This window comes from Leptosomus discolor, unplaced genomic scaffold (genome assembly GCF_034619465.1).
Source record: "Leptosomus discolor isolate bLepDis1 unplaced genomic scaffold, bLepDis1.hap2 HAP2_SCAFFOLD_29, whole genome shotgun sequence".
Taxonomy (NCBI): Eukaryota; Metazoa; Chordata; class Aves; order Leptosomiformes; family Leptosomidae; genus Leptosomus; species Leptosomus discolor.
In genome coordinates, this window is record NW_028237772.1 from 758438 (window position 1) to 779095 (window position 20658).

The 20658-nt window shown below is 50.8% G+C and overlaps 1 protein-coding gene across 1 annotated transcript; it reads right to left on the bottom strand.

Moving 5' to 3' along the window:
• Nucleotides 1-7424: 7424 nt before the first annotated feature.
• On the bottom strand, nt 7425-11667 carry LOC147412852 (structure-specific endonuclease subunit EME1-like). The gene is given in 9 exon segments (XM_086480958.1): nt 7425-7613; nt 7977-8166; nt 8999-9114; nt 9651-9780; nt 10008-10126; nt 10610-10702; nt 10888-11015; nt 11099-11288; nt 11290-11667. Coding segments are annotated over 9 exon segments (1533 nt in total).
• Between the last annotated feature and the right edge of the window lie 8991 nt (nt 11668-20658).

The window sequence follows — 20658 nt, forward strand, 5'->3', positions numbered from 1 at the left end:
GAGCAGACAGGAACAAGAAGAGCTGCAGCTGCAAGATAAGCCAGTCCTGAGGAAGTGTCAACTACAAGACAAGGCGTACATGTCCTTTTGGCAGAATGCGCGATCACGTGTCCGGAAATAAAACAGAATAGAAGACACAGCCGAACGTTCAATAAACGGCTTTTGCTTGAAACCATATTGGTTGGTAGGCAGAGTCCGTCCTTGCATGAGTGTACTGGGTGGTGCCGAACCTGCAGAAGGCTCAAGAAAAAGGGCGGCTGCCTCTCCCTGCAGGCGGGCGGAGGAGCGTTTGCAGGGGGAGGCAGTCGTGGCTTGCGCGGCTGTTGAACGGGTTTGGGCTTTAAATGTGCCCAGCCTGGTACGCCTGGTTCCTTTCTACTTGCTGGTTGTATTCAGAGCTTAAATGCTATTTTTTAAAAAACACGAAAGCAACCAGCAAAGAAAAAGCAGCTGGGCAATTCTACCCCGCAACGGGTTTTCTCCCCCCGGCCCTGGCCACCCTGCCGTGCGACATTCACCACCACCATCGGGGTGCAGGACCGGGCCCGGGGCAGGGCTTTCACAGGCCACCCTTATTTTGAGGCTCCTGGCCGTGCAGTTCCTGGGCAGTGCTCAAGCAATGTCAGCAGTGCCCACAGCCGGTATTTTGGGTCTTTCTCCCTTTCTCTCAGGCTCTGGCTCCCTGGTTTCCAGCTGTTCCCTTTCTGCCCTGCAGCCTCTTGTGCTGCTTCTCTTCCTCTTCCTCACTCTGGCTCCTCGTCCCCATCTTCTTTAGCCTCCTCTCTGCCTGCCCGGGCCCCTCGTGCTCCCCCTGCTCCCCCACCCCAGAGGCCATCGCTGCTGGGTCCCTCTCTGCCACCCTGCCCCACAGCTGCATCCAGCTCAGGCTGAAGCTGAAGAGATGGGCAAAAGGAAAAGCGGCTGGAGAAGGACATGAAGGGGATCCGGCTGTGAGCTGCCCCCAGCTGCAGACAAGAGACAGCCGGCCTCTCCGTATGAGGAAGGGTCCCTGTGAGTAGTTCTCAGCAGAGCTGGTCACCAACATGCACCGTGGGGTCTGTGTGCGTAACCAAAGCATGGCACAGCCGTGTAGTGTGTGTGCGCGCGCGCGCACGTGAGGTTGTGTATTGTCGCGGTAGGGACCGACACCGACAAAAATATAGGTAAAAAAAGGCAGCCTTTATTAAGTTACAAAAGCCAAGATGGTCGAGATGGCGCAGCAGAAAAACATACCCTTTTATAACCTTTCTTATCTGTCCACCCGTTCATGCACTAAGGCTGCTAAAATGATTCGCTCAGTACCTCTGTCCATTCACCTCTATTCACACACTGACTGGCTGGAGCTCCTACTCTATTTCCCACTTCATTCTCTTGCCAAATTTCTGCTCTGTGGTATTCACTTGTTTAGTCTCTTCTTGCTCAGTCTCTTATCACCCCCTCAACCCTGTTTACAACATTCTTCATCCACTTCTTTCATCTTCTCACGGGTATACTGGGATGCTGTCGAGGCCAATTGCATCTTCCTCAGTCAGGCTATCCCCGACAATTCCCCTTTTTTGTTTTTGTGCAAGAAATGTGGCATGAACAGTCTTGTGCAGGGCCCTTTGCAGAAGACTGACAAGACAAGGCAACATCCAAAGCACGGTCCCAATTACCAAGATGACTGCCCTCACCGTTTCAATCAGAGATATTAACTACCCAGACAGCCCCCACCCTTTAAACCTCCTTTTCAGTCAATCTAAGCCATCATCCTCTGTCAAACGATTCATCTCTTCTTCTAGCTGCTGTAGGCTCTTGAAAATAAGTTCTGAATGGTCAGATGTCTAATGGCAACCCAAGCAAACACGTGGAGAATGGATTTTCAGGGTTCGCAGTAGAAAGGCACAAAGCTTCTTGATACATCACGTTTGCTAAAGTTACCCGGACGTTCTGCTTGGGTTGTGGAACTACCCATTCTTCACCCTGATGCAGGTTCCAGCACAGGCCGAACACACCCAGCAGGAACCCAGCGAGGGCCGGCATCTGTAGAGACGCAAGCATAACCCCTGCCCCAGGTGATCAGCTCACACGGTCCACTCCACTGGCCAGTAACTAAATCTTTAATCTGCACTTTGACACCCTTTTGCAAATCCTGTTTTGAAAAAGGAGAAGAAAAATGTAGAAAAAGAGGAGGTAGAGAAGTGTCCCCATAATGAAGGATGTTAAGAACATAAACTGCTTTATCTATACATGCCTGAGGCGGTTCCCCAATCATTCCCCCTTTTTGTTTTTTGAAGCTGCCGCTTCAACGTACCATGTGCACGCTCAAAGACGGCTTGTCCTGTTGGGGAATGGGGAACGCCTGTAACATGAGTAACACTCCATAAACTAAACAATGTTTGAGCTTTCCGTGAAGCATATGCTGGGCCATTGTCCCTTTTAATTTGGCGTGGCACCCCAAGCACAGAAAGAGCCCTCTGTAAATATCGAATCACATCTTTTCCGGTTTCTCCGTTATGTGCTGTTGCTACCAAAGCATGAGAAGAAGTATCAATAGAAACATGAACATACTTCTGTCGGCCAAACTCATGAATATGAGTAACATCAGCTTGCCAAATCTGCAAGGACTGCATAGCTCTGGGATTACTACCAAAACACACTGGGGTGTGAGTTCCCTGGCAATCAGGGCAGGCAGCTACAACAGAACGAGCCTCAGTACGGGACAAACCAAACGGCCGTCGTAAAGCTCGAAAACCTTGATGAAAAAATTGATGTGATAATAGAGCTTGTTGCTTCGTGTTAGGAACAGTAGTTAGAGCCATAGCAGAAACAAGAGCATCACTCTTGAATTACCTTCTGTACAAAATCCGGGTCAAGTGGTATGAGTATGAACATGCATAACAAAAGAAGGTTCTTTTCACTGTTGAATGCTCTTCCAGAGTTCCAAAGCACCTCAAATAAGATTTGATTGTCTGACATAGTCAAGACCACTTTATCCAATGGATTAACCCCATTGGCTACATATGCTGAATCAGTGACAATATTTACAGGAGAAGTAAAAATAGAAAAACCAACAGCCATCGCACGCAGCTCTACTATTGTGGAGAACCTTTTTGATATACTACTTTGTTGCTCCAGTTGTTGTTTTCATACCATACTGCTGCTGCTTTACCTGATTTTCCTGAACCATCTGTAAAGACAGTGGGGCCTTTTACAGTTTCTGGCTGGCTGAAGTTTTTCTGACCAAATGGTATTTCTCGAGCAAATTTCAGTAGCGGGTGCGATGGTAGATGGTACGATATTTGCCCTTGAAAACTCGCCACGGCCGCTTGTAGCTCATAAGTATTTGCCAGACACCATTCAAAATACCAGTTTAGAACAGGAAAAACAATAGTAGCTGGATCACGCCCTGTTAGTTCTAGACATGGCTTTCTGGCTTTTATGATCACATCAGCAGTGAGTTCAAACAATCCAGGAGCAGTTTTTCGTGGCTGGAATGATAAAAACATCCATTCTAAAAGATGTAACGGGTCATCCCACTCAGGATTCCACTGCACCAAAGCACCAAATGGTACAGTTGTGTCAATTAGTGCAAAGAATTGTACCAATCGAGCCAAGTCTATTCGAGAGACAAATTTCTCATGTCTAGATTGTTCCACCTTATGAATTCCACCTAGTGCTTCCTCATTTAATATTCTGGGTTCTGCTGGATCAGTAGAATTTTTAATAATTCCAATAATGGTTGCAACTGCGAATTTGTCAGCCCAAGATAGGGCCTGATCCAATTCAAAGATCCCATCAGTTTCTGTACATCATTAAGTGTTTTAACCTTAAGGTTGAGTTTCACAGGCTGTGGCACAACCTGTTTACTTGTAATTGTCATTCCCAAATATTTCCAGGGTTCTACCTTTTGTCTTTTTCGGGGGCAATAACTATTCCATATTGTTGTAATGAGTTTCTGGTCCAATTCTCCATGTCTCTCAACTGCTCCTTGCTATTTGATGCTAACAGGATGTCATCCATGTAATGGTAACAATAACTAGTAGGGAATTTTTCCCTCACAGGTGACAAAGTTTGTGCTACAAACCATTGACAAATTGTTGGTGAATTTTTCGTGCCTTTGGTAAAACCTTCCATTGATACCTTTTTGAAGGTTCCACAGGATTTCAAGAAGGCACAGAAAATGCAAATTTTTCGTTGTCTTGGGAGGCCAATGGGATAGTAAAATAAAAAAAAAAAGTTTTAAATCCACTACAATATTTCCCCAATTCACGGGGATCATGGCCGGTGAGGGTAGGCCCTGTTGTAGAGCTCCCATTGTAGCTATGACAGCATTAATTTGTTGTAGGTCATGTAGCAATCGCCATTTTCCTGATTTGTTTTTGATTACAAACACTGGGGTATTCCATGGGCTGTCAGAAGGATTTTGTGTCTTCGCGCTCCGTCTCGCTCTCTTCTTTCCATTTCCACGAAGCGACTGTCCCGCGTGTCCTTTTCTATTTCATCTAAAAGCGGCAAACAAGGTACGGCTAACAAAATATCATCCGTATAACTATAACAAGAACACTGCGTCTCACTCACTCACGCATTCAAACACTGATAACCAATTTTTACACTATCACACGAGGAGCTCCTTTACACCATTCACACAAAAGACCCAAGAGGACATTTGCAACTCTGATTACTACAATAGCAACTATAGCATTGAGCAGACTAAGATCCAATATCATACCTATGTCAGACAAGTTCCAATTCACGTAGTTAAATATCAGTGCAAGTGGTGAAAATACACGTCGACATCAATGCTGACCAGCGCACAGTGCGAGCACTGAGCAAATTACAGAAGCAGACCAGAAGGAATACCTTTTTCCATAGATGGTCCTTGTCCACCGCTGCAGTGAGCCAGATGAGTCAGGGAGTCCCTCCGAGGAAAGGTCCCGGGGCGCGCCTAGGGAGTCCCTGTCCTCAGCGGCTCCTGCAGTCGGACAGAGATTGTCGCCTCTGGGTTGTCAACTGAATCTGAGAAAACTCAACAACAACTCAGTGTTATTAAGCAGGGATTCTTTATTGCACTTCAAGATTTTTTTTTCCTATGTGAGGTTTGTTTTGTTTTTTCTTTTTTTTTAGGGGGGGGAGGGGGAAGGGGGGGTTTAGGGTGACCCCAGGGGTGACGCCGGGGTTCCCCTGTCCCCTCCCTACCAAAACCTTGCCACACACACACACCCCTGTGCGGGAGCTGCGTGAGGACACTGACACGATCAATGTGATCTAACAAGTGAACCTTTATTTCCGTGTTTCCAGTGCCATTTATAACCCTCGACCACACCCAATAAATACTGATTGGCTTCATCGCAACTAACGGCCCATAGTCCAACCTGATTGGCCACTTTGCGAGTCATGTTCAAGTCACGGTCACAAATGTTCACACCCATCTTCTTCAAGAAATTACAACGGCGTCATGAATGGCGGCTGTCTCTTCTCCTGCACCTGTAAGACGTTCATGCCCCCTGCACCGGAAGTTGTTTCTACTTTCAGCAGTTCCAGTACGTCCCAGCTCCAATTCTCTGGAAAGGCTGGATTGTTCACATGTCCCTTATTTCGAAGATATCCTTCCACACTCCTCCTTCCTCGGCTAACAGAGAATGCAAAACCATGCGAAGGTGAAAAATGGCATTTCTCATGTGGGTACATTGGTCAGCTAACGAGTCCAAAGCATCAGCTCTCCGATTGGTTAGGATTTCTAATATTGCCTGTAAGCGGGTTATGCGGTTAAGATTATAGATCGGTTCTCTGGCTCCCGCTATCAGCTTGTTGGGGTTCCAACTAGCTGGGCCATAATGTCGTCTGATTCTCTCAGTGGGCCGCTCATCCTTTCTCCACTTTTGACCACTGTTTCGGGTCAGACTGGTATCAGTCCTCCTGTTCTCACGCCTCAACTCATCGTACACCCTAATTCCTAGCTGGTTTCCCTCGTCAGAGGCTAACAGGAAGAATAGGGGCCTAAAGGATCCCACATAGCATATACCAGACCAGTGTGGTGGCAATCTTCGATAGGCTGCCGTCCGCATATCCAGTTATTCCCTTGCAAAGCCCAGGTCCCATTGGCGAAGGGACCTTCCCACATTGCAGAGTCTATGGGTTGCTCAGAATACAATGTGTTTCCTGGTCCTAGTGCTCCTCCTAAAATGGTTGCATCTCCATATCGATCACAATATTTACATTTCCACGCCCCCGATTCCTTTTTCCACACACAGTTACATCCCCACTTACTTTGATTAGTACTAGACCAAAATGTTTTAAACAGTGTGCGGGTTCCATGTCGATGTTGCCACGCCCATTGGTGCACTCGTACAGTAGGATTTTTGCTGGTGGTATTTTCTCGCAGACAGAAAGGGAGTCAGGGATCAAACTTGCTGTCTCGCCGGGCAGCTTTAGCACCCTCTCTGCAGGGACTGGTGAGGGAGCGTTTTGCCCAATTGCACAAGTAATCTCCAAACCGCCCTTTTCATTTTCAGTGAGCCTCCTTCAATATTGCCACCCTCCTCCCCCCAGCTCACTGACAGGAGGAGGAGGAGATCGTTTGCCTGCTGCTCATTTTTTCTCTCCTCGGTCTTACAGGCACGAATTGGGAAAGAGGGTGCAGAGGGGATGTTGGGCTTTTCTTTAATCCAATTGGATAGGAATATTTTTAAGATTCTAGTGGCTTGTCTGTCCATTACTTCTCTAGGTATTCCTTTTTTCAGCCCTTCCATCCACAAATCGACCCTCTTTCTTTGTCCCTCACTGTCTGACCCTCTCTTAAAAACATATTCCTCAATCTAATGAAAAGAAAGCTTTTTTTTGTGCAAACTGTTCAGATCTCATAATTCCACGCATATAATCAGATTTCAAGACCCTCTATCAATTAAGTCGTCTGGAGACTGAACCAGGGCAGTCTAAATTGATATCTGAAAATTAGTCTTCCTCCTTCCCATCTGCCACAGTGGAACACTGAGTCTATTTGGTGAGGCAAAGCTCTTCCACCTCACTAGGGCAGGTACTGGGGGGCAGCACCGCGTTGCTTTAGCATTGGGATTTTTCACAGTGGAGAGGGAAGATAACTACTTGCAGTAGAAAGTATTCCTTTTGACAGATGGCATAGCTGTCTGCATTCAAGATGGCATATTAAGAAGCAAAGATCGTTATTATTCAAAATATTTTATTTTGGATAAAATAAATAAAAGGAACTGTCGACTCTCAACCATGTCCAACTCGTGCTCTTCTGGAAGATGTTGACCATCTTTCTTGTGTAAACTCCACGCGTTCAGCAACTTCATCCAACCTTCTGCTACAATCAATTCTAAATCTGTTTTAAGTCTTTAAACTAGGATCGATGACTGTTTGTTCTCTAAGTCCTTGTGCCCGGCAGAAAACTGAGTACTTGAACCAGGCAAACACTAAAATCCTCATTGCCTGGGGTACCCAGTGAAATACAAAGAGAGGCCAGGACTGGGGGCAGTCATCTGCAGATAGATTCGGCAGGAGAGCTCTGGGCCGATCCACCGGGAGGTGGCTGTCACACCGTCGCCGCGGCACACGGGGATATTCGCCAGCATGTTTTCCTTCTCCTGCTCCGAAGAGCATCTGCTATAGGCCTAAAAGCAACACAAAGGAACAGCAGTGTCATCCAGTTGCATCCGTTGCTCAAAAAAAATAATCCGATCTCTGCGCCTGTCACCGCTCCACCCTTTCACAACGGACGCTCCTTTTTCACCCCGTCTCTCCCCAGCTCTCATTTGGGAGCTCACAGGCCTATGCAGAACCACTACTGCTCCCTCAGTAGCCTGCTCTGTAAGGCCAAAGCAATGGGTGCCGTGGCACCAGTTCCCTCACTGCCTTACTAAACAGCTCGCACAGAACTGTTGTGTCCAATTTAATACCAATGAAATGATTTCTTCCCCTCCTTACGTTAGCTGGCTGCCTGCACACAGTCCTCAGTATTCCTGAGGCATCCTCACCTGGTACAGAAGCTGAGGAGAAGGGTAGACAGACACGATAGCCTCAGTCGTCTCGAGGCTGACCCGGTTAAATTGTTGTATCTGTCTCTTCCAAGCTTCCAAGAGACCCTTTTGAGAAGGAGCCGCCTTCACCCCTCTGCACCGCTCCTTCTCTAAGCTGAAAGGGAGCCCCGTCTTCTCTCGCTCTCGCCTGGGGAGAACAAAGGATGGGAAAGAAAATGAGGCAATGAGGCTGCGAAGAAAATCCTATCCCTGCACCTGTTGTCACACGGCCAACAGAGAAGGAGAGCCACCTCTCACTCCATGCTATTACAGACACCGCTGGCATCAAAGTAAATGCTAAAAACTGGGCCCGATTTTCTTTAAATCAAATTTCCTACCGAAAAAGGAACAATCCTGTACTTGGGAGCAATCCTGACACAAGCCAACATACATACAAAGTGGTAAACAAGAATTCACTTTCTGACTGTCAACCGTAATGAAAGACTTCTACGTGTCACTGTTAATGACATCTCACTTCTTCTCACGGCCAAGATGTGACATACAGCAGCTGCTGTGACAGGAATGCTACGATCGTGTGGGACAGCACAAGGGGGCTTGCTTAGCCACTGCTGTGCAACCTGCTGCTGTTCTTCCTTATCCATGGCAGCAGCTAAGCAGCTCCTCCTCAGTAATGTCTCTCTTGGTTACACACGGAAGAAAAGCTGGTGCTGTAAAAGCCCAGCTCTAGTTGCGATCCCTTCCCACTCCTAAAATCAGACTGACAACAAGAGCTTTGCTCGATGTCAAGTGAGACTCCAATGTGAAACCAGAGTCTGTCCCCACCCCTCCCCGGGCAGGACCTCCGTTTCCAAGAACCAACCCTGTGCTGAATGAGCAGCTGCTCTGTGTCGCCTGGTCTTTCAAAATCGTCACACCGTGTTGCCCTGAAGTGCAGCCCCGTACCTGCTGTTCCCCCCCAGTCCCTGTGAAAGTGCAGCCTCTCCAAAGAAGACATGACCAAACCTCGTCTGCTTACTCACTTGAACGGTGCTTCAGCTACAGCTTTTGTGAACACGGTGGCGTATGCTCCGATCTCCCCCCAGGTCTCAAAAAACCTGACTTGGATTTGTTTCCTCAGCTGCACATCGAGCAAGGCCTGTAAAGATCATTGGAAACAACAGATGGAACAATGGATCTTCTCACATCCAACTCCACTCTTGGTTGAAAGGGTCACAGCATCTTGCTCGAGGACAAGAACATCGAAGCTCTCCCCGTTTGGGGAACAGCTTATTTAAGGCACTGAAGTATTATGGGGCAGCCTGTCTCCTGCCAGTTAAGAGCAGTTGAGTGCCATTTCAGCTGCTGCAGCTCCTCAGTGGCAGGCGCTTGTTCCACGCAGGCCAGCCAGCCCAAGGCAGCGCTGACATGCTTTGCCAGCGGGCCACGAAGGGCGAGAGATGCTGAGCGAGACGGACGTCAGGATGGAGGTGAACGAGACACGTCGGTCCGTGGCAGAGCAGGGACGTCCCTGAGCAGGGGGGAGCTGAGCCCAAAGAGCTCTGTCCACAGACACACGGACTAACGGGGGCTGAATCCCCCCCATCCAAAAAGTGTGGGACTGGGTCAAATGCTCAAGCAATGGCAGACAACAAGAGCTGGTGGCTGCGTGCCATCAGTTTGAAAAGGACTCACCTCTTCCATTCTGGTTACCACTGGGCCAGAGTCCTCAGCTTTCCTTTTTCTCCCTTTTCGCTGTCCCTCCTTTTGGTCTCCATTCACCGCTGCCTGTCCCAGTCTGGTTTTTGACGGAAATAGGAAAGACCTAAGAAGAGTAAAGCAAGGCTGGGAGCTCACGCTCTTCCCCAGGTCATTGTGGTGACAGGCTGGATGGACCTTTGCTTCTGTTTCTATACAACAAAGTGTGGAGCAGTTCTGGGTGGGAACACCTCTTACGCTCCAGTCTTTGCTAGAAGGAGTTAATGTAAGCGCTGATGGCGTTTTTCAAGGGCAGAGACAACACAGAAACATTTGGAGGGAAAAGAGTTTAACCTGAAACAATTTTGTGCTCCAACTACGGCCAGCGCCAGAGTTTTCCCGGGCATTTTCTCCATCGCATGAGCTACGTAACTCTGGAGGGTCTCCTGTCCTTCTGCACAGCCCTGGGCCTCCTGCAAAGATCAACAGAGAAAAGGAGTTAAACCCTTCTGAGGTGCACATGCAAGCGCAGCAACCTATGGCTCTGATTCTGTAGCTGGATCTGCAGATGAGAAAATCTGTTTGCGATGCTTCTCAGGGGCAAGCAGGCAATACTTGATGCAGCACAAAGTTACGGCAGTGGCCTCACTGCCCTTTATTTCCTGCCCTAACCCGTGACAGGCAGAAGGAAATCAAAAATAATCTCACTTCATCTGCCAATGTTACCTCCTCAAAAATCTGTGACAAGTTGTAACTGGGAACGAAAGCTTGTCAGAACTTTGCATTGTACAACCCTAGTGGTTTTGACCCGTTAATGGCTTCTAAAACCAGATTTCTGGTTTACTGAAACTGTGGCTCCAACCCCCATCAAAACCTTCCTGCCGTGAAGGGGGATGACAACCACCACCTTCACAGCAAGGCGTGTCTGGGGGCACAGAAGTCATCAGCACTCTCACTTGTACGCAGTTGTGAACCATGGACAAAAGCTCCTCCAAGTGAAGCACAGCCAGGACATTGGGATCTTCTGCCCATTCGTCTTCTTCTTCCATCTGTCCAGACAGGAAAACAGCCAGACCAACAGTCTGCTTCTGAGTCGCTCCAACCAGCGCTGCCACTCAGAGCTCTGAGGCAGGGAGATTCGAGGGTTTTTACTTGGGTTGCTAAATACAATTGTTAACGAGTGCAAGTAACAGAGGAAGGAAAGGGCAAGAACAGGGAGATTTTGCTCACAAACCTGAGATGACACGATCTTCCTCCTCCAGGTGATGCTGCAGGGAACAGTCTGATTCTCAACCAGGCAGGAATAATTCGCGGCCTGCAAGGCGCCGAGGATCTTTTCACCGCATTCGGACTGGAAGAGAGCTGGAACCGGTGCCTGGGTCAGGCTTCCACAGAGAGGAGACCCCACTCAGCCCAAGGCAGAGGTGGGCTGTGGGGACAAGTACCAGGATCCAGCGCCGCCGTTAGGTATTTCTGGCAGTCCCCTGGTCGCTGAGCTTTCAGCATCGTGGCAAGGGCCCTCTTCCTCTCTTTTTCCTGCTCCTGCTGCCTCCTCCGTGCTTCTCACTCCTTCCTCCTCTGCCACGCCGCCTGGCAGGGTGCCTCCCTGTCCCTCTGACTGTATTTGGACTTCTTGGGCGGGGGGGGATGTTTCTGGGCTCGCTCCGCTTACCAGGGACCTACTGGGCTGCTCTGTGGAGTCCCGCCGAGAGGCCGGCAGCAGGGACCAGGAGGGCCTCTCGGCATCAGCCGTGCCATGGCAGCTGCTGCCAGACCCTGCTCCAAACGCCAGGGCTTCCCACGGCCGTCGGCTGCCCAGTGCCACCAGGTCACCACGGGCACAAGGGCCAGTTCTCCAGGATGCATCCCCACTGCCCAGGTGGGGGACCTTGAAAGCCACCTCCCTCCTTACTTCCACTCTTCTCTGGATCCTCTCAGACAAAGGGATGACCTCTACCACGTCTTCGTCTTCGTCCTCCTCTTCCTCTACCGCCACCACATCGTCTACCACCATGTCGCCTACCACCACCCCATCATAATCCTCCTCCTCCACATCTAGCACCTCCTGCTCCGCCTCCTCCTCCAGATTTTCCTCCTCCACCAGCTCTTCCTCCTCCTCCCCCAGCGCCTCCTCCTCCTCCTCCTCGCTGTCACTGCTCAGCACCACCACGGGCACTGACAGCCTCTCCGGACGGGCACATAGGGACAGGCCGCGGCCCGCCTCGCCGGGCCATGGCGGTGGCGCTGGCGGGGGGTGCAGCAGGGAGGCGAGGGCTGGCAGCTCCCCGTCACTGTGTGAGTGCGGGGGGCTCTGCGGCTGGGCCGCCTCGGCGGGGCGGGGGTAGGGCCCGGCGGCGAGAGGGCCCGGCGGGGAGGCTGTGCTTGAGGAGGGGGGTGCCCCGGGGGAGGGCCCTGCCGGGACAGTGGGGTCAGGGCCTGCGGGTGGGAAGGGCCTCGGGTGGTTCCCGGCGCAGCCTGCTGGGAGCCAGCTCGGAGCGGCGGCCGCGGTGCTGGCGGCGTCCTCTGTTGTGGAGGCCAAACTGGGCGAGGATGGGTCCTGCATGACCTCTCCAGGCTGCTGCTGGGCTGCCCTCGCAGTGGAGAAGTTGATCGTCCTTGGAGAAACAGCGTTTGTGTGCGCCGGGGAGAGACCGAGCCGCGAGGGGGGCAGGAGTCGGGAGGCTTCAAAAATCCCCTTTGTTCCTCGGGCAGTGTCGCGGGCAGAAATATTCCCAGGGTGTCCCTGGGGCGGCATCAGAACGGTGAAGTTTTGCCGCTGATGCCCGATAGGACTTCAGTCAAGTTCCAAACTCTCTGTTTCGGCCTTCTCTAGGTAAGCGCTGTGCCCTGCATGTCTGATGCTTTGGGGTTCAATTTTTTTATGGGGAAGCTTCTTTCATGCAACACAAAATGTAGCCCGGGAGTTTTTCTGAGAAAAGTTCGTTGGGCTGTAACTCTGTGGCATTTGTGTGATTGAGACTAGCTCGTGTTCATCTTTGCCTCCTTCCCTGTAGTCTGTCAAGTCTCAGAGCCTTTCTTTTCCTTAATGGGTAAGCTCCTGAAATTCATAGCTCTTTGTAGAGCAATTAGCCTTCTCTCAACACTACCTCTAGCTCACTGTGCATGTATGGTAATTTAATTAAGATTAAATTAATGCAGTGGCTTCCCTCAAGTTAAGGAGAGAACATGACGAGAACCACTCTTCCATACGAAGCTGCTGCTCAAGAGGCTAAATAGAGAGATTCAGAAAAATTGGATTTGCCTGCTCACTGCATGAAAAGCAGTACGGAAGAGATTTACAAGAAGAACTAATTCTATCTCAATCATTTTTAGCGGAGAGGAGGTCATGAGAGGGTCAGCTTTCTTGATAGGAAAACCAGTGTTTTCTGTCCGTGTCTTTTGTTGCTTTGTTTAAGGAGGAATTCTGTGGCGTGAAAGGTAGTTTGTGTTCCAGAGAAAGTCAGTGTCTACAACAACTGATTATTTTTTTTTCCTTCTTGCCCTGGTTGTAACTCGAGAATTTGCACAAAATGCTTCACTGAGCGTGTTCAGGGTAGGAATTCTATGTACGCCGGTGTGTAGTCCTGGCTTGGAGTCTTCTCGTCTGTAAGAGTTCAGAGTATGACTGTGTAAGGAACCGCCCCGCGGCCGAGGAGGAAGCTGAAAGGGAGATCACAGCTTGTCTGTTCTCCAGGCCAAGTCAGGCCCATCCCAGCAACCAGCAGTGCCTGTGCCTCATGTGACGAGGCCTGGCTGGAACAGGAATTTGTGCCAGGCCTTCGGCATCGCTGCCGAGAGTTTTATTCCTCCCTGGGCAGCAGCAGCAGCAGCATCAGCACTTGAGATGGGGCCTCTTTGCAGGGGCCTTAGGTTGTGGGGGTCTTGTTGCAAATCTGCAGTGGGTAAGAAAAACTCCTCTACCCACAGTGAGATCAGTAGAGACGTCCTTTAATAACGATGCGCCCCGGGGACATGGGATCCTTCCCCAAGATGTCCGCCTGCACATTGCAATCAACAGAGATTTAGACAGTAAATTGATACATAGTTCATTTATACAATACAGATTTAATTTCATCCTCTCGATGATTGGTTCTTCTTTTCTCACTTCTGATGCAAATTAGCGCGCAGCCTCTGTCGTAGTCTTCTATTGTTCTCTTTTGAGTAGGGGGTGTAATTTGGGTAGGCGGACCGTGGGTCGGAGGTCTCGACCACTCCTCGAATGGACCGTGTTTGGTCAAGGAACATGTCCTTGGCCAGGGAACATGTCCTTGGCTCGCAGGCTCTTGGCTCGTCCCTGCTTTGGTCACGATTCAAAGATTATACACAACGAGTACCATCCTAAATCCTGTCTTGCTGACATCTTGGACTACAACACACTGTCCTTGTTTCTTACCACTAAGAGATTATTGGTTACTGAATACCTTGGGTCTGGAATTTTACAGAGGCGTGCTAGCAGCATAAGCAATACAGATTTTATTTTGTATTTAATCATTTATTCTCTTGGAGACTGATCTACCTAAAATTATCACTAGTCATCCTTATTAATATCTACTAATTAGAGTTCTTGATATTCAAACCAGAATAAGAGGGGTAAGGGGTTTTCCAACAGCATTACTGGTGCATAAGAGGTTTCAAGTTTCTCTAGTTTCTAAACCGCAACCAGCTGGTGAGTTTTCTATGCTTACAGGTTTCAAAACACGCATACAGGTCTAACATTTTAGATCTAATGATTTTATGCAACACCCTGCCTTTCTGGACTGTGCCTTCAACAGGCCAGAACAATCAGAGAGGTTCTGGGATCCACGGAGAAGGCAGGCATCGAACTCCTCTTCAAGAAATGCAGGGGTGAGGCTTGGGAGAATTACAGGTGTCTCAGCCTACCTCAGCTTCCAGGGAGGCGATGGGGGAAGTCCTGCTGCAGCCATTTCCAGGCACTTGAAGGACAAGAAAGGGTGAGCTGAAACAGAAGGTGAGGAGAAAGAATGGCATTTTTTTTGTGGGCTTGGCCTTTTGCAAGGCCTTCGACATGTTCTGCCACAGTCTCCTTCAAGCCAGACCGGTGCTCTCTGCGCTGAAGAAGTGGACGCTATGGTGGGTGGGAAGCTGGCTGGCTGATCAGGCCCGAATGTCACCAGTGGTCCCAAGCCCTCCTAGAAGCCAGTCCCTGTTGGAATCCCTCAGCGACCAGCACTTGGGCCGACACTCTTGAACGTCTTTACTATTGCTGTGTGTGCTGGGGCTTAGCTACGGGCTGTCGTGTCCCTTCCTCTGGAGTACCTGATGGGACATGGCTTGGTTGTGTCTACCCGAGAAGCTGAAAGGCCAGCAGCAGTCACATGGTTCAGAAGATCATGCTGAGATCCCTTCTGTCTGGTCAGGTGAAAGGCTCCAAGGAGGCTGGTGGGTTGGGTCGCCTTCTTGGAAGGTGTCTTCTGAGACGGCGGAGCTTTTCTTGGTTGTGGGAAACGGCAGGAGAGAGAGGAGAATGTCCCAAAGCGCAGCTTGGAAAGCAGAGAGTGGACACAAGGAGGAAGAAAAGTCACTTGAAGGGCAGTTCTGTGTGGCCAGAGGTCACAAGGGGAGAGCTGGGGATCAGCCCATGGCTTTGTGTTCCAAGAAACAGCCGGTGAGGGAGGGAGACACAGCAGAGAAGGTGCAGAAATGTTGGGGTGAGAGCAAGGTGGGGAAAAGGGATGGGTGCCTACAGCCTGCAGGGAAACAGGGGCAGGTGTGGGACAGCCTGCAGTGGAAAGTGCCAAGGGTGCTGGCAGGAGGGCACAGAACCGGGTCCTTGTCCCCTTGGTTACGGCAGTTGTCTCGGCCACTGAGGCCTATGAGAAGAGACGTCGTCCTCAAGGCACTGGAGCCCTGTTGCCTCCTTGTAACGCCACGGGGAAGCTGGGAGTGTGATGCCGTTGTCCCACGTTGGGGATTGCACAGCCACGTTCCGTGGTCCTTCTGGAGAGCCCTGGGCCGCGTGTGTGGGAAGGGATCCCCTTCCCATCGGCTGGAGGTCAGGGCTTGGCCTTTCTGCTCCGGGAAGCAAAGCACCAGAGCCGCCTGCACCGTGGCTGGGCCTCCCTGCCATCACACCTCCCGCGGGCCGCTCTAACGAGGCCCTGGGGAGCCCCTGTCAGCAATGGCCCTCAGCAGGGCCCATTAATGCTTTGATGAACTTCGGGGTTTTGCTTCTGACTGTGATTTCTCGAGGGCTTTTGGTCTCAGCACCTGAGGTTCGTGGATTCAGCACGACGTACGGCACGGGCTCCTTACGCTGCAGAAAGCCCCAGGGAGCCATGTCTCTTCCATGGTTTTCTTCAAGTCTTAAGGACCTGTGGAGCTAATTGGAGGAAGTGGTCAACGAGCACGTTGGGGAAGTGACGGGAGACTTCTCCAGCTGACATCGATGCCGCGTCTCGCAAGGAGGTGTGGACAGGCAGGAAAAGCAGTCCCTGGAGGCCAGACACTCTGTGGCCAACCTTGCTCCTCACCTCTCCAACCCCACTATTTCTGTCGTCACACTACATGGGACGTGTGTCACTGTTCCTCACACCACACCTGTCCACTGAGCTCTGCAGATGGATGTCGCAGCTCCTCTGCACTAACTCCCGCCGCCTTTCCGTAGAGAACTGGGGGCAAACAAGCAGGCACGGAGGTTTGGTTGTTGGAAAACCCCAGTAACACATGACACAACTCAACGAACAATGAAACACACTTCTCAGCTGTACGGCTGGTTCGAGAAGGTTCCACCGACGTTCGTCTTCACCAGTGAAGAGTTGGCTGGAGGCAACAGGAGGGAGATGCTGAAAGACAGTCCAGCTTCACCTGCCTGAAGCCCAGCCAGAAAAGGAAATATGTGAGAGGGGTTTGGGTGGTCGAAGAAAAAGAGGAGAACAATGGGAAGGGCCTATGTCCAGACAGGCTTCTGAGGAGGTGACTTGAGACGCAGTGAGTTTAGTCAGGGCAGGCTGAAGCGCTGGGAAGATCAGGGAGATTAAATACAGACCGCGATAGACAGAGCGCTGGCAATGCACACACGGGGGGGAGGTCAAGATTTCTTCTCCAAAAATAACAAACAATCTGAAAATTCACATCTGGGAGGAGAGAAATTCCACGGAGAGTGATGAAAACCTGCTGCTTTTTTTTTTTTTTTTTTTTTAAATTTTTTTGGCCTTTTTATTTTTAGATCCTGCGAGTATTTCTCAGGTTTTCAGGCAGAGCTGCGTGGCTGGCCAGTGCCACCTCTAGTGGCCCCAGTCCATCTAAGGTACTTGTCTGGGACTGGCAGTTGTAAGACTGGGCCTGGGGGATACAAGAGCCCCTGGGAGCTGCAGCTGGAGCCCAGGCAGAGGGTCCCAGGGCATCGACAGCGGCACCAGGCGTCCCTGTCCTGGTAACCGCACCCCACCCCAGCACACAAAAGCCCCCTCCTGACTTGAACTGGTGAGGAGCTCGTTCAAGCTCCTCTCAGGACCTGAGGTTTCGCGGACTCGGTGCCAAACGCACCCTGGGCCAATGACGCTGTGGAGAGCCCCAGCGAGCTGCGCCACGCACAGCCGCTCTCGGAGACCTGCGCGGTTCCTTGGACAGGTTTCAGGAGTGTGGGTAAAGAGGGAGATTTCAAGGAGCACTTGATAGAAAAGCAGTTTTGCTTTTCCTGAGGGTATTTTCCATTCCTTTTCCGTTTCCAGAAGCGGTGATAGCAGCCATTCTCCAGCTGACGTCCATCCAGTTTGTGTCTTAAGGAGGTCTGGACAGCTTGGGAGAGCACTCTTCTGCGGGTCCATCCCTGTGTGGACAACCTTGCTCCACACTGCTCCCCAACCCTGCCATTGCTGTCTGCCCCGTTGGCTCTGGGAGCGGAAAATCTCTGTCCCTGTGACACAGCCGGGGTACAGACCCCTCCCAGAGCAGCTCTTAGTCCCGCAGTCTGCCCAGGAGTTGGCTTTGATCCCCTCATCTCCCCACTTACCCCAGAAACAGACAAATACACACACCCAGAGGGGTGCAGGGTGGACTGCTCTTGGCCTTGAAGACGAGATCCTTGAACATCCACCTCTTCTCTCCAGGGCCATACGCCTTGGGATTCTTCCCGGCAGATCCCGCCACAGGCCCAAGTCTGCTCTCAGGATCCTGAACTCCGTCTCCTCGCATTTGCTGCAGCCAAGGCTGCCCCCGACTTTGACGCCCCGGAGCAGCTCTCACCTTCTTTGCAAGCCTAAAGTCCCAGAGGGAGCCTCACCTCACTGGTTCCTCAGTCACTTGTGCCGGGAAATGGCCACCAACGTTCTCCAAACACCTCCTGGATGCCTTGTGCCTTGCTCGGTTGCCTCTCCAGCAGGTATCAGGTAGCTCAAGTCCCCCGTGAGGCCCAGGACCTGCAGAAGCCCAGAGGTTGGTGAGGAGTGGCCCAAAGTCCAGCTTTGGAGGCCAGCATATGCGTGGTGCGGCCCAGGGGTCAATGCCCGTCCAGTTCAGTTTAACATCTTCATTGATGCTCTGGGCTACGGCGCAGAGCGAAGCCTCAGCAAGCGTGCAGCCGCCCCAGAGCTGGAAGGAGCGGCTGACTGCAGAGAGGGAGCGTTGCTTCCCTGGCTCTCAAAGGAGGCTGCAGCTCCTGAACTGCTGGGGAGCTGGGAAATGCCTCGGCCAAGGCCGGCCTTTCCCCATCGCTCTGAGGGGTTGGAACGTCGGCTCAGGCTTGGCTAGAAAAGAGACGGAGACCTTAGGGCTCGGCCAAAGTCATGGCACAACCCCAGACGGGTCCCCCAAGAACAAGATCCCTGACACCTCCCCGCAGCCCACGTTGAAAAACCCCTCTCGCCGCTCTACTGGCTTTTCAAAACCAGTTTTAAAGGAGCAAAAATTGCTCAAAACCACTGAGAGCCAAGCAAGAAAGAGAGAAGAAAAAGAAGTGCCGCTGTATTGTCCATATTCCCAGGCTCTCTGTCAGCACCTACAAAGACAGACCCTGATTGTCCTCCGGGCACCGCCAATGGAATCAGTTTTTCCAAGGCAGGCCCCGCAAGGAGGATGTGGGGAACTACAGGCCCGTCAGCCTGACCTCGGTGCCGGGGAAGACTCTGAAAATGAGGCTTTGGAGCCTGGAAGTGAGACTTTGCAAAGGAAATCCGACCCTTTGGAGCCAAACATGAGGCCTTGGGAGCTCAAACTGAGACTTTGAGCCCTAAAAGAGGACCCTGGACCCTCCCAATGAGGGTTTGGGCACTCACAATGCAGCTTGGCCCCTAAAGATGCCTGGCAGGATCCCCAAAACGAGGCTTTGCACCTTGAAAGTGAGACTTTGAGAAGGAAACCTGAATCTTTAGACCCTAAAAATGAGGCTTTGGAGACTAAAGTAAAGCTTTAGTAGCAAAAATGAAGACACTGGAAAGTAAAACTGAGGCTGTGGTCACCATCATTTAGGCTTTGGAGTCTGGAAATGAGGTTTTGGGATGTCAAAATGAGACTTTTTGGCATCAAAATGACGCTCAAGGCCCTTCAAATGAATCTTTGCTCCTTTAGAAGTGTAAATTCTGGAAGGTAGAAATGAGGCTTTGGAGCCTAACACTGAGGGTCTGGAGACTAAAAATGGAGATGTGGGAACCAAGAAGAGGTTTTGAGTGTGAAAGACAGCCTTGGATGCTAAAGATGAGGATTTTGGCCCTAAATTCACGCTTTCCAGCCTGAAAATGGGTCTTTGGGTGCTGAGAATGAGAACTTAGACATGTAGAAATCGAGGCTTTGAGCCCTAAGTGGGGACTTGCCCCTTCAAAGGAGGGTCTGGGGCATAAAAATGAGGCTTTCAGCCCTAGAATTGGAGCTCTGGACCCTAAAAGTGAGGCTTTGGGACCACAAACTAAGGATTTGAGCTCTAAAAGAGGGCTTTGGACCCTCCAAATGAGGGTTTGGACACACAGGATGTTTCTCGGACCCGAAAATGCCTGGTAGGATTCTCAAAATGAGGCTTTGGAGCCTGAAAGTGAGACTTTGCAAAGTAAACCTGACACTTTCTGTCCTAAAAATGAGGCTTTGGAGCCTGAAAGGAGGCTTCAGATTCAAAACCTGAGATTTGGGGAGTGAGAATGAGGCTGTGGTCACCATCATTTTGGCTTTGGACTCTCGAAATGAGGCTTTGGAGCTTCCAAATGAGACTGTGGGGCTTCAAAGTGACACTCGGGGTCCATCAAATGAGTCTTTGCACCTTTAAAAGCGTTAATCTTGGAAGTCAGAAATGAGGCTTTGGAGCCTAACACTGAGGGTCTGGAGACTAAAACTGGAACTGTGGGTCCTAAAAAAAGGCTATGAGTGTGAAAGACAGCTTTAAACCTCAAAAATGAGGACTTTGGCCCTGCAGATGTGGCTTTCCAGCCTAAAAACATGTCTTTGGGTGCTGAGAGTGAGAAATTAGACATGTAGAAACTGAGCCTTTGAGCCCTAAGTGGGGACTTGCCCCTTCAAAGGAGGGTCTGGGGCATAAAAATGAAGGTTTCACCCCTAGAATCTGAGCTATGGACCCTAAAACTGAGGCTTTGAGACCGCCAACTATCAGCTTGCTACACTCATTCCACAAGTTTTCCAAACTGATTACCAGCCGTGTGCCAGAAGATTGTTTTTCACAGTTTCTTTTAGGAATTGAAAAAAGAAAAAAAAAAAAAATCTCAGAAAGGTCCAAGTCCCAAATGAGCTCTGCAAGTTTCACCCCGTGGCTGAAGACATTTTGTGCCCCGTAAAGACGGCCCACTGCGCAGCTTGGTTTCACGGGGAAACGGGGATGTGACAGCCCCAGCAGCCAGGGGCTGCCTTGACAGTTGGGAAGCGTCGCCATTTGCCTCGCTGTGCTTTGGGCACGGACCCCGGCGTTCTGGGCCTGAAAAGGAGCAAGGTCTCCACCAGCCCAGGGTAACCCCCGCTCCCTCCTTTTCCAAAGCCTCTGCTGTTTCCATGGCGCTCCGTTGGCACCGTCCAGCCCAGCCTCTGGCACCGGTTCCGCTGGGGCTGCGGC